This window comes from Herpailurus yagouaroundi, unplaced genomic scaffold, assembly GCF_014898765.1.
Source record: "Herpailurus yagouaroundi ecotype Mexico unplaced genomic scaffold, PumYag 190, whole genome shotgun sequence".
Taxonomy (NCBI): domain Eukaryota; kingdom Metazoa; phylum Chordata; class Mammalia; order Carnivora; family Felidae; genus Herpailurus; species Herpailurus yagouaroundi.
The window spans coordinates 22,736,677-22,750,419 of NW_024412421.1; the positions used below are offsets into that span (position 1 = coordinate 22,736,677).

Below are 13,743 nucleotides of genomic sequence, written 5' to 3' on the forward strand. Positions count from 1 at the left end.
CACTTAAAGGATTTGCGCTCATCCCTGGGTGGAAAGGGAGTGTATCTCCAGTGGAGCGCGTCCTCCGCTTCCTCTACTGCTCACAGCCCCCTTTCTCTCAGAGGAGTGACGTCCATGTGTAGAAATGTCACCTTTAGAAGGCAGTTTTGTTTAAAACAACCGGCTAGCGCTTTGGCCACGTTATTTTTTAAAAAAGGGACCAGGGTGGGCACATTCCCCGCAGCAGCACCAGGCTGTCCCCACCCCGATAGCTCTCCCCAGTTGGTAGAGAAGGGTCCTTGGCAGGATGGCCTGGCCTGGCTCGGAGCTTAGGGTGGTAAGCAAATGGATGATGCAAAGACAAGGGCCGCCAGGAGGGTGCTCTGTCCTTTACATCCTGGGCAAGGCGGGGACTTCAGGGAGGCCTGGGCAGGCAGGAGTGCGGGAGGCCCGTTTGCCCGTCGTCTGTGTGGGGAGCCTACTTTTCACCTTGGGCTCTGCTACTGCACTGGAGTTCTGATGTCGGCCGGAAAAGAAACGGAATCTTCTCTTGAGAAGGTGAATAAACGAATGCTCCAGCCTCGAAGCCCCTGGGGGCCTGCTGTACCCCCTCACCCTCATTCTTTGCCCCTTTAAGCTTTCCTGCCTGGACTGTGATGGGTTATATTTCAAAATGTTGTACTTGCCAGTGTCAGTATGGATTTCTGGACCCTTCATCTGGTGATTTGGTATTTCCCTCAGTATCCTGTTAAGATGTAGAAAATGGAATGGACACATTTTGCCTGCAATTAAAAGTAATACTCAGGTGATTACCCACAAAGAACTTTGAAGGAGGTTTTACGTTTCCTGTTCCATGTGTCCGCATGAAAACATGCAGTCACCTTTATCAAGATGCTAAGTATAAGGTGTGTTAAGAGAACGATATGCATTTGTGGTAAGCAAAACCACCTTGATCTAAGGGGGGAAATGTTCTGGGGCTGCGGTATTTGTCAACCAGAAAACCTCATCACTCGAAGCTGTGTCTTGTGCAGTTTCCAGCCACGCCGTCAGGGCTGGAAAGACACCATTGGAATAAAACCATGGCGTAAATGTTTGAGGAGATATGTTTGGGAATGGTGCAGAATGGATTGCTGCATCCTGTATCTGGGTGTTCTGTGCATTTGGGAACAAGCCTGGGGCACATGGAGAATCACCCGCTGGTAGGCCCCGTGGTCACCATTCAGTGAGATCCCACTCGCCAAAATGTCACAGAGGGAGAACGCCATAGTTATGAACGTTGCTGCCATTTACCTCTTCTTCCTTGGCTTTGAGAGGTAAGACAAGACTGGGGTGAAGAGCTGGGAGCAGCAAGGTTGGATGTCCGTCAGCATTGTCAATCACATCCTGTTACAAGTTACTGTTTTAGCAGAATTTTAACATGCTAGATCTTATGAGAAACAAGTGGTGTAGACCTTAGCAGTCCTCTTTTACATAGTGGCATTTGATTTGACCTGTGTTTGCAAAAGAAAGCATGCATGTTCTGTAGAGTATATACAGCCAGTAGAGATTTCTTGTGGATAACGAAAGGCCAAGAGGATTGGGCACGCTGGAGGGTCCTGCCCTTGTTTTCCAATTGCACCAACCAACCTTGCAAAAAGACAGCAGATTGGCCACAGTGTCCTACGCCGAGTCTATGGCCACAGGGTCCAGCACCTGCACACGAGTTACAGAAATAAGAAGACAAGGCACAGTCATGGAGTCCCTCCTGCTCTCCACCAAGAGCGATCCCAGCCTAAGTGGCTGCCACCTTCCGTGGTACTCCTGCTGGCCCTCATGTTGCAGGCCTTGCTTGCTTCGCGGTTGTCCTTGGTTAATTAGGTTGAAAGTGGAGAAAGGAAAAGCTTTAACCCTATCTTCAAAGTAGGCAGATTGGTTATTTTGTTTTTCAAAGAAGAGGTCCTATATACAATTAAAACTTGTTTCTGGTAAACCTCATTCCAGGAAAGATGAGCTTTTAACAAAAGGCTTTTGACAGCTGCAGGCTATTTCATTTTTTTTAATGCCGAATGAAAAATCAATACATTTTTCTGGGTTATACATATTCAGAACAGGCCTGATATTTCCATTATAATGGAAAGTGGGTGTCTGTGCACATCTCGCCTGTCAGAGCTGCACCACCGCATTTTCCAAGCCACTGCTAAATATTTCAAACCTGATTTGATTGTGGTTCATGACAGCTAATGTTTCTCAGCTCTTGAGCCTGCCGACAGGCAAATGCACTTTATTTCACCCCCACCCTCAAATATGGCTCACCCCAAAGAAAAAGGAAAGAACAGTTTCATTCTTCAGGGATCCCAGATTGTTGTATTATTTAAGTAACGTGATCGCCTGAGAGCCTTGGGTACAGACACCCTGATTCTTAGGAGAATTTCCAAAATTCTGTCACAATGAGGCACTATTGGGAGCTTTGTCAGGTTTGGGGGAAGGTTTGAATTGTTCTACATTATCCTGTTAAGAGTTAGGAACAGAGGGACTAGTCTTAGCCATTGATTGACTCCCCTTCCTTCAAGTCTGTAAGCAATTGGTAAAAAACACCCAGTGGACGCAGCTCCCGGCCCCAGTTATTTGGTGAACGGTATTGGTTTTGGGGGCAACTGGCAAGTTCTCTGGGTATCGCATTTGGGGAGTGCATGCGGCCAGGGTGAGTGCAGACTGTATGATGATGCCACCTCTCTGCTTGCTTCTGCCCGGTGCTCCTTTCACATACCCGTTTCCAGGTTGTTCATAAAATTGTTGCAAATCTCCACGGGGCTGCCACTTGGCATGCACACCTCCTCTGGGAGCAGGTTTCACCCTAAGTCGCGAATCTCGCAGTCACCTTCGCCAACATGATACATAGAAGGTGTGTTAAGACAACCGTTCGCATTTGTGGTAAGCAAAACCACCCTGACTGAAGAGAACTTTCTGGAGCTGCAGTATCATCTCCTCAAAAACCTTAGCTGCCCCCAAGAACCCTTCCCTCTTAGAATATATGTAGCTGCTGAAATTCTTACACCTGAGGGCTCTGTCCTTAGCCAGGAGACATGAATGAGCAGGGCTGGGTTTGGCCCGAGTGCTAGTCAGTGCCGTCTGGGAGAAGCCATTGTCAAAAGGAGGTAGTGATGGAAATAGATTTTTTTTTAAAGACCTTCAGCCAATGGAGGCTGAAGTTTTATGTGGAGTTTGAAGGCAGAAGAGATACCAGGAAGACTTCACAGTTATTCAAGATTTGCTTGTGTTTTCCTAGCCGTTTAACATGAAAATACATTCACATAGGAGGGGTGCCTCGGTTTGAGGGCCACTGTGGGGTGTATCCATCCAAGTCGCCTTCTGCTGTAGGGGGTTTAGAAGCACCTTCTCTGAAGTCTTCTGAAAAGCAGACGTTCTGTCTGGGTTGCGCTGGGCCTGCTGCCCCCTGGCAGGAACAGGGGTGGGGGTGGGGGGCGCAGGGAGCAGAGATGACCTCCTCACCCAGGTCCTGGCTCTGCCCTTGAGAAAACATTCCTGGGGTGTTCTGCTTGGTTCTGAAATACCGCTAGACTCTTGGAGAATAGATGGTTTTGATTTGTCTGTTGCAGCCTTAAACATGGCAAAGTGGCTGCTGGGTGTCTTAGGGAAGGGCAGCAACTTCGTCATCGGAGGGAAAGACAGGATTTTCCAGATGAAACCAGATCGTCGGCCCTTCAAGTCTTCACTTGTTCCCACCATCTGCCAGTAGCTGGTATTATATATATATTTAAAACATCGACGCCTGTAATGACCCCGGCCCTTTGCCACTGAGCTCACGGGTGGAAAATGCAATCTGTGATCTGTGAGAAACTGCCACCCCCTCCCCCCAACCCCGTGCTCCGTCAATGCGTGGGTGTCAAATACACATTCCTAAAGGGAATACAGGCTGGATAACCAGTGCCAGCAGCGCGGAGTGTGGATACGCTCTGTTAAAACGCTGGATGCCATCGCGCCCCTGGTTCCCCATGTGGTTCCAGTGCAGGGGGACGAGGCGAGGCCTGGGTCTTAGTGAGTGGGCTTTCTTTAGGCTTTCGTAACCAATCAAACAGACCCCGCCTGCAAAGCATTGTGGGTCTGAGCTGTCCAGACAAATTCGTACTTTGTATCTCTGTTTTTTAATCATTTTTCTGGCTTTATTGGTATTCAGAGCTCACAGTTTTCTGGTTACTGTCAGCCTGGGCTTTCATCCATTTTAAAGAGCTATTTTTCCTCTTGCTGTTGATGATGATGGTATAAAGACAGATGGTGTAACTGCTTATGAATGTCCTATTTTATTTCCCCAGGACCAGACAGTTCACTTGAAGACGTATATTATTTCCACATGCTCAGGTTGGGCGGCCCAGACGGTGTCTGCTTCCTGCAGCTAGCTGCCCTTCCAGGCCTTGCCATGCAGAGGGCGACACCTGTAGGTCACAGGTGGAACTGCAGCGAAGTGCCTGCTCAGCCGAATGGGACCTGGTTTTCCGTTGGGGGTGACACTGGTCCTCTTGCAAAGGAAGCTGTTTCCTAATAACTTCTTCTTCCAGGAGTTTCTTAATCATTTATTCTTCCACCAAGCACATAACAGCCTGTTAGTGAATGAGTAGGAGCTGAAAAAGAAGAGGATTTGATTTTTAAATCTTAAAAAAAAAAAGGTGGAGGGAGGGAAAGAGAAACAAAATAAGTTCCTGAATTAGCCTCTGCCCTCCAGCTTCCCAGTGGAATTTAGCTGCCTTCACTTTCCTCCTTGTATTAGGGTAGGGAGGGAAGAAAGCAAAGAACCGAGGCTTAGAGAATGAGGGCTCCAGGAGTATTCACAAAGCACTGTGCGGTTTCCTTGTTCAGTGCGTCACCGATGTGCTTATTCTTCACACTCTCTGTCTTCTGAATAAGATGTGTTTGGAGAGGCTAAGGAAGTGGGGTCAGTGCCAGAGTGACCGTGAGTTCTTAACTCTCTGCTTGGATGGCTGCGGCCCGCATGATGGTGAGGAGAAGGGTGCTGGCCTTTGGAGGTGCCTCCCAGTGGGCAAATTCGTTCCTTCTTTTGTAGAGAAGCACTTCAGGCACTGTTCACCACATCAGGGTTTTGTCTATTTGCTAGATGTCAGGTTGTCTACATCAAAGGTGAAGTGTGTGTGTGATGGAGAGGAGGGGCCATTCAGCCATCTCTTCATAATCAAATCAAATTTAATGTCTACATTACTAGACATAGTTTGTATCACAGCATGTACTGGGACAAATGAGTATATTTTAAGAACCTTCGCTCCTTTGGGTAGACCCAATTTAAGATTGATTGACTGAATTCTAGTATCACCATTCAAAGATGAATTTTATAATCACAGTGTTGAACAGTTTTATCAAAAGTGTAAAAATGTGCATTGGACATTCTGCCCTGACACAATTAAGATTATGCATCTATAATACTGTGTAATTTACGTGTTATTCTCTAATAATGCTTGTATGTAAATTTTTTTTCTCTCCTACACGATGTACAGTATTAATATGGCACTGTATATCAGATTGACTTCAAACCATGGTTGCCTGATTTTTCTCTGTTTGAACTAAGTGTGGGTATGGGGAGACTTGATGTTACCTTGCGTATGCAGTATGACCAAAGGAGACATGGAAATTACATAAGGAGGCCTATTATTTGCAGATGAAAATAAGCACTATCTTATTTCATTTGTGTTCCTCATGGCTACCTCATAAATGCCCTTATGGTGGTAATGAAGAAAGAATGTTCCCTGACTCCTCGTTCAGTTTTCCAGTCCTCGGACTTCCATTGTCTTTTTGGGAAGAATTAGGAAAATCTGACTCTAAATAGATACTTTCTTCCTCAAGTGTTTTATAAAGCTTCTGGGGTCAATTTACTTTTAATTCCTTTTACTTCCTTTGTGTGATGAAATTTAGAAGCTATTTTCTGAAGGTTTGGGGAAGGTAACACCTTGAAACATTGAAAAGCAGGGTCATGGCTTCAGGGACCTAGGGTGACATTGGTCTGAGCCCCAAATCCAGTACCTAGTCCCTGTGCACCCAGTCTAGTGCCGACCCCAGTGATTAATGTGGGCAGCCAGGTTCTCATGTCTCTATACCTAGGAAGGTGTGCTCTTCAAAATCTGCTAACAATTTTGTTGTTCACCCACCTCTGTTTGCTTTGCCTGCCTTATTCATTCATTTAGCCTATTCTTCTTTTCTTTTTTCTTTTTAAGTAATGTCTACACCCAGCATGGGCTCGAACTCACGACCTCGAGATCCAGCTGCTCCACAGAGGGAGCCAGTCATGTGTCCCTCGTTTAATCCATTCTTAATGAATGTTTTGGATAATGATCCTGAGGGCCAGGAAAGTAAGAGAGAAATGTCTCGCTTTCTTTGCCTCAGCATTTAGAATATCTCTCTTCTTCCTCCCGACTTGAGTAACCTTGTATTTGAAATGACCATTCTTCTGTCTCTATCAAAGCATTGTGTGTTGAGCTGGAGAGAATTTCCATGGCTAGTTTTAAACCATTGGTGGGTAAAGAATGGACTGACTTCAAAAGGAAAATATATGATTCTGTTACAATTTTTCCCCCTTTCTCTACGAATCTAGCACCTTGCCACTGATGCCTGGCACACCTACAGATGTTGTTTGTTTTCTAGAACTCTTCACATTAACAAAATCCTCTCAGTGATATTCTGTGACTCTTGAGACTATGAGTGACTTAAAAAAAAAAAAAACCCTCCTGCCGTGGTCTGGCCTATGCTCTGTGAGGCCTCTGAAGGGTCAGTGGTAGGGTCTAGTCTAGTTCAAATCCATAATGCACTGGGGTTGGAGCCAAGCAAGAGCTACCATGTGGTTCCTGTTTTGCATTTTCGGGTGGAAAAGACACATGCAACTTAAGGCATTTAGATGGAGTTATTTCTTCAACAGGATTGAGAGAAATACCTAATGTCCCCATGTCTAGAGCGAGTCATTCTCATGCCAGTGAGTAGGAAAGGGAAGGCCCCACTTGCTTCCCTAGACCTCAGCACATCCGGAGTGCAGTCAGCCTCTCGAGGGCCATAGGGAGAGAGGAGGCACAGTCGTTGGCCTCTGTGTGCTGTGCTTGGTGATTCTTTGGACTAGGAACCAAGAATCCTTCATCTTCTGTCTACTTTTAATCCTTGACATTTTGCTTTTCTTCTGTTTCAGAAGAAGCCATTGAAGATGTTGAAGGGCCCAGTGAAGCGCCTGCTGACCCAGAGGAGCTTGCTAAAGACCAGGAGAGTGGAGGCGAGAAAGACCAGAGCAAGTGGACAGGTAGCGTGTGCGCTGCCCTCAGGGCCCTGACATCTGTCTCTCCTGGAAGAGGGAGGCCGACGGGTCAGGGAGCAGATGCATCCTTAATGTGTCCAGAAAAACTGTGTTGGCTCTGTGCAGCGAGAGAAGGATTTGGGTTTTGCTTTTTTGAATGGTCAGCATCATTCTCCTTCTGTCTGGTTGTATTGAAGAATTTTTACAGCTTTTTCTTTAAATGGCCCAAGAGCCAGCTTGTTTATTGAGCATCCAGGTGTCTGGCTCTGTGCCAGGGGCTTCTGTGTTTTTGAGGTCACATTTCTCCAGTGTTGCTTTGTCCTCGATGTGACTCTTCCTCCTTGGAAGGTCCAGTCCCCTAGTCCTCCTGCCCTTAGGCCCAGTGGAAGGCTTTGTCCTGCAGACCTTGACTGGGATCACTCCCAAAACTCTGAGGGGTCAGCAGTGAAGGGTGGGCTCCATCCTGCATTCAGGGGCCTGGATGGGCTCTGCACATTTTGTGTCCTACCTTGTCCCCAGGGCCAGCGCCCACCCCCTGAAATGCACCCAGAGTGGGGCAGGCAGTGAAGCCAGGCAGAAGGACGTGTTACCAAAAGCAGAAGAAGTTGAAGTCGGGAAAGGAAGTGCTATTTCTGGAAAACTTGATGTTGTGAGAAGGGGAACAGGCATCTCTCGTGATGATGGGGTTGCTGTATTGGAGGAAAGAAGAGCGGAGACTGAGAAGAAAAGCTTGGGTGTTTTGAGAAGTGGCAAAGTTGTTTCTGAGAAGACTTCTCAGGACAGATAAGTCTCCCAGAAACCACCACAGTTATTAGAGGAAATGATATGACAGGGAACAGAAATTATTTTATTTGGTCAACCTAATTCTTAAGGCCTTTTGTTATTAATATTGTAATACTTTGTATTTTTTCGAGAAAATATTTACCTTCTGGAGTCTGTATTGGTTGGGCCTTTGTTACTTTTCCAGGCACGGCTGTTCTTAAATCATGTTCAGTGTTGGCCTTCACTATTTAAACAAGATACAGAATCTTGGAGAGAGGCCAGGGAGAGCCATGAAAATGACTGAAAGCTGAGAAATATTGCCTCTGAAAAGAGGCTGAAGAAATTGGGGCTATTCAGTCTGTAAAAGAGAAATTTGAGAGGCAGCTTAACAGCTTCCAAATTTGAAGAGGGAGGGGGCGGAATAGGCGATGTGCCTCTTCAGTGTTTCCTGGGACACAGCAACAGGACCCAGCAGAGTGGGTGAACGGGTACGCTGGGTGGACTTCAGTGTCCATCCTGCTCATCGTCCCCTTTCGAGCCGGACTCTGTGGTGGCCAGGGGCCTGCGCTCCAGAGGCGCTGAGGGAGGGGGCCGAGCACCCTGGGAAGAGTTGCAAGGGCAGACGGGGAGGCAGGGCACGGATGTCTGTTCTCCAGGGCCTCGACTGCAGAGGATTGTCCGGCGTTGCTTTGCACAGACCAAGATCCCAGTTTCTGCTGCGCTGTTCGGGCGAGATGTGCACGGACTTTGCAGACAGCAGTTAAACGTACCTGCTCAGAGGTGAACCGGGGAAGAGGATTTCACACGCACGGTTGGAAGGCCCAGTCACCTTCCACACCATCTGTCCTTTGTTCTCACAGTTTGGGTCCCTGGATTCTAATCCTGGCTCTGCCACTTACTAGTTATGTGACCTTAACCTTTATGTTCCTCAGTTTCCTCGCGTGAGACGGAGATTAAAAATAGTGCCTACTTTCCCTAGGATCTCTGTGAGGATTGTTTGAATATGGGAATCTTAGAACACTACCTGGAAAGCAGGAAGCTTTAGATTAGGCAGGTTGTTGTTGTTGTTGTTGTTGTTGTTTTAATAATTTAGATAAATAAGATGAGGAAAGCTAGTACAGTTTTTCTTCAGGTCCTTTCATGTGAATGCGAAACTCTTGGCAGGAAGCATGTGGCTGCTAGGAATTTTGAGAAGCTGAGGGCGAACAACATATGAGAACTTAGGAGGATCATGCAGACGATATTTGGTGTGTGTTTCCTGCATTCTGTGTGCTACGGACACAGTAAACAACAGAAAGTAACTGCCATGTGCCGGATTCCTGCTGTGCGCCAGGCTGTCCCAAACACTTGGTCTGGGCTTCTCTAATTCTTACGCTGGTTTAGAGCAAGCTTTGTTCAATTAAATGACATTCAGGGTGTTTATAAATTCAGTGGGTGTGTGTCTACACCAAGCTAGTGGACCCGCTAGGCAATGAGGAGCACCGTAAAACTAAACGTGCTTTTTAAAAAAAAATTTTTTTAATGTTTGTTTATTTTTGAGAGAGAGACAGACAGAATCCGAAGCAGGATCCAGGCTCCAAGCTGTCAGCACAGAGCCTGACACAGGGCTCAAACTCATGTGAAGTGTGAGATCACAACCTGAGTCGAAGTCAGACGTTTAACTGACTGAGCCACCCAGGTGCCCCAAAAATGAACATCTTTAATAAGGCCTCACTTTCTCATTCATTCATTTACTCATTCATTCATTCATTCATTCATTCATTCAAGCAGCAGGCTGTGCTTTTTCTCCAAAAGCCAGAGAGGAGAGAGGCAGAGGGAGGGAATGGATGAGTAACTCAGAGGTACACCTTACGAGTTGCAGTAGTAGTAAAGAGGGAAGGGGAAATTCTTCCCTGACTCCTGCAAATGATCCTCTTTTGACCCGAAACATAATTTTGTCTATGTTGTCTGAGTGTGTAATGACAGGCTTTATTAAGATACTTGAGCCGATTTGATCTTGGAATCAATACAGGTGCCAGTAACCTCTTCTAAGCTTTCTTTGGGATCCTTACCATTTTATATTAAAAAAAAAATCTGCGTTTGTTCCATTTATTCCCCAAATTGAGCTGTTCCTATCTGATTAAATGTGATGGGGAGTGCTTCCTCCCAGCAAATAAATAAATAGTGATTTCACAATTTGTACTGTTGATTAGTGGTCGCTCACGGTGCAGATTAATAATATTTCAAATGAGCCTGGATAATTGGCATTTTCTCAGCTATTGATTATGTAGTTTCGGGTTTGTGCAGGAATGGATAATCTTTACTAAAAATTTTTAGTCATTTTTTTTTTAATTTTTTTTTCAACGTTTATTTATTTTTGGGACAGAGAGAGACAGAGCATGAACGGGGGAGGGACAGAGAGAGAGGGAGACACAGAATCAGAAACAGGCTCCAGGCTGAGCCATCAGCCCAGAGCCCGACGCGGGGCTCGAACTCACGGACCGCGAGATCGTGACCTGGCTGAGGTCGGACGCTTAACCGACTGCGCCACCCAGGTGCCCCATAGTCATTTATTTTTATGGTGGACTAGGACTCTGGATTTCCTTTTTGGTGTCCGTCGGTCACCCTCTTTGGGTTTCTATTACTTAGATGTCAGGTCTTTTACCTCAGTTGGCAACGAAGCAAGCAAGATAGTGACTTGAATCATTGTAGCGTCAATCCCACGGTCAGTGGCTGAGTCCCTACCCTGTGCAGGACCCCGAGCAGAATGCCACCGATCGCAAGTGTTCCATGAGATGACAGGTCTTGCTTTCAGGGGACATAGTCCTGAACAGCCAGGGCTTTTAGGAACAGCCATAGTCATCAGAACAGTGTTCCTGTAGATCAGTGCTGTCCCTTGGAACTTCCTGGGCTGATAAAAATGTTCAGTGTCTACACTGTACAATGCAAAAGTCACTAGCCACTGTGGCTGTTAAGCACTTGCATTGTGGCTAGTGCCCGTGAGGAACCAAATTTTAAATTGTGTTTAATTGTTATGAATCGAAATGTGGCTCTTTAAATATGGACAGTGCAGCCGCAGAAACTCAAAAGGAGTTAAAACTCACCCTGAAAGTACACATCACAGGTACACTGAGCTTTTAAGTGTGTGCCAGGCACTGTTCTGGTGTGTCACAACTATCCTTTCCAGCACGCGTGCCGGGAGTGATGCACAAGTGCTGCTGATGTCTGCAGCCCTTCAGTTAGCCAGGTGGGGCGGGGGCTCCTGAGGCCAGGGTCAGTGGCAGCTTCATCTGTTGATACTAGTTTGCCATCATTTTCTGTGTGTGCCACGATGGGAAAGAGACTCGGGAAGCCCTACACATGTTTACACATGTTATTTGGTTCCCACCCTTCACTCTGAGATGCTGTAAGTGACCCCGCCCTATCTGTCTCCCCCCGCCACTGTGCGAGGAAGTCTCTCTCCCCCCTGCCACTGTGCAGGGAAGGAAACTGAGTCTGGGAGAGCTGAGCTCATGCGGGTTGCCAAGAGGCCCACAGAGAGGTTCAGATTTGTAGACTGGCCCTGCTGTTTAGGGCAGAGCTCGAGTTCATTTTTTTTTTTAAGTTTATTTATTTTGAGAGACTGAGAGAGAGAGAGAGAGAGAGAGAGAGAGAGAGAGAGAGAGAATGTGTGTGTGTGTGCGCGCGCGCACACACATGAGCGGGGGAGGGGCAGAGAGCGAGGGAGACAGAGAATCTCAAGCAGGCTCCATGTTATCAGTGCAGAGCCTGATGCAGGGCTCTATCCCACGAAACTTGAGATGATAACCTGAGCCAAAATCAAGATTTGGGCGCTTAACCAACTGAGCCACCCATGTGCCCCAGAGCCTGAGTTCCTACCAGTACTCTGTCCCACCTCTCTAAGAATGAGATTTTTCTGTGTCATCATTTGATCTTGCTTCCATCTCCATTCTGAGTTTGGAGAGTGGCGTTCTCCTAAAGTTGTACAGCAGTAACGGTAACATGAGAGCCACCTGTATGTGCAAAATGAGTGGGATTGTTCACCATGAATGTGGCTCCTGGTCAGTCCACATCTTAGTCTAAAAGCAGGTTGGTGAAGTGGAAAGAACTCTCTAGATTTGGAGTCAGGAAGCCCAGCACTCAGCAAATGACCTTGGCCTCTTGGAACCTTGGGTATCTCATTTGTAAAACATGGGTGGGTGACACCCACCACCACACCTGGGTTCCATGATGAGGGTCGTGAGGGTTCCATGATGGCAGGTGGTGGTACACGTATGTACAAGCCCTTGGTAAACCCTCCGGAGGTCACATCTACTCATGGTGAGTGTAAAGCACTCTTGTGGGCCAACGGAAGGTGCAGGAATGTTCTTTGAAGCTGAGTCTCTTCTCTAATGTGCAGCAATTTCCACCGTCCAACTTTGTGGTTTTCTCTTTTGAAACATGAAAACGATCCCTCTTTCTTTTAGCGCTATGGATTTAAAAGTGTGTGTTCTAGATTGAAGAGCCCCCAGTGTCAGCAACTGAACAATAATTAATGCAGTGATTATCCAATCAACCATTAATTGCTATAAATTAAGTGATATACAATTAATGTGATGCTTTATCACCAATAATTAGGGGAAAAAATTGAACTCTTGGCAAAGAGTCGTAGCAAGGTGGTTATTTAAATCCTGTAGCCGCCATGGTTTCCAGCCACAGAGCACTAAACTGGGTCTAGTTAAACTAATTTGAGACGAGATGACCAGGGGGTGTTGGTGCTTTAAAAAACAAAGATGGGGCAATAGCTCCACTGAAAATGACAACATGACAATGCTTCAGCAATCCCCCACTGATGTTCATGTTTGTATTTTTGTAAAATTTTGAGTTAGAGTTGTAGTTTGAGTGTTGTTTTCCAGGGGAATGGCTTGAAGGGATTTTATTTTATTAATTTTTTTTTTTTTTTTTAAATCCACGATGCTCACCTAACACAGAGCAATTAGTGCAGTGGAGCGTCCCTGATTTGAATCTATGGAAGATTGCTATTAAAGGAGGTATTAGCAGCACGGCAAGGTCTGGGCGACTGTGAGGGAAAAATGTGTTTATGGAATATGGTGCTGGCAGGCATGATTTCAATCGGGTTTGACATGTTTAACATAAATGTATAGTGTACGGCTCTTGCTGCATATGAATAATTCCTACAGACCCACTGCCTTTCTAATTACTGAGGTTGAAAAAAAGCAGGTCAGGCACATCCTAGTGGAAATCTATTACCAGCCCTCCCCCTATTCTCCCTGTTGTTTATAGCTTTGTATAAATAGGGATGCCATTGTACGGGGGAACTTAGTGCCTCAAGTGTAATCTGTGACAGAGACTGGAAAGGGGCTGAAAAAATCCCTTTTTATTTTCCTTTTTTTTTTTTTTTTTTAATGGAGTCCATTAAGACAAAAGAAAGTGCATGCTGAGAGGAAGCACTATGTTTGGAAAAGCACTTACCTGCTAGGAGTCAGAAGCCCAGGGCTCAAGGCCAAGATTAGCTGCTCGACCTTAGGTCTCTGGTCTTCAGTTTCAAAATCTGTAAAATGGCAGGTTTGGACTGAATAGGTTCTTGCAGTTCTGGAACTCCACAGTAGGGCAGAAACTTGGAGAATATTCATTTCTAAAGTTGGAATGCCGGTAACTTAGAAAGATTTCCTCTAGTCTCCGACTAATGGAGATGGCATGGGTCAGGAACCTACCTAAGGGGTTCACATGGGCCCCTTAGGCTTTTT

At 46.2% G+C, this 13,743-nt stretch overlaps 1 protein-coding gene across 1 annotated transcript in view; it reads left to right on the forward strand.

Annotated features, from left to right (window-relative positions):
• ZFHX3 (zinc finger homeobox 3) overlaps positions 1–13,743 on the forward strand; it is a 240,715-nt gene that overhangs the window by 186,416 nt on the left and 40,556 nt on the right. The window contains 1 exon segment of the mRNA XM_040442966.1: positions 7,154–7,261. Within this exon segment, the coding sequence (XP_040298900.1) occupies positions 7,154–7,261 (108 nt within the window).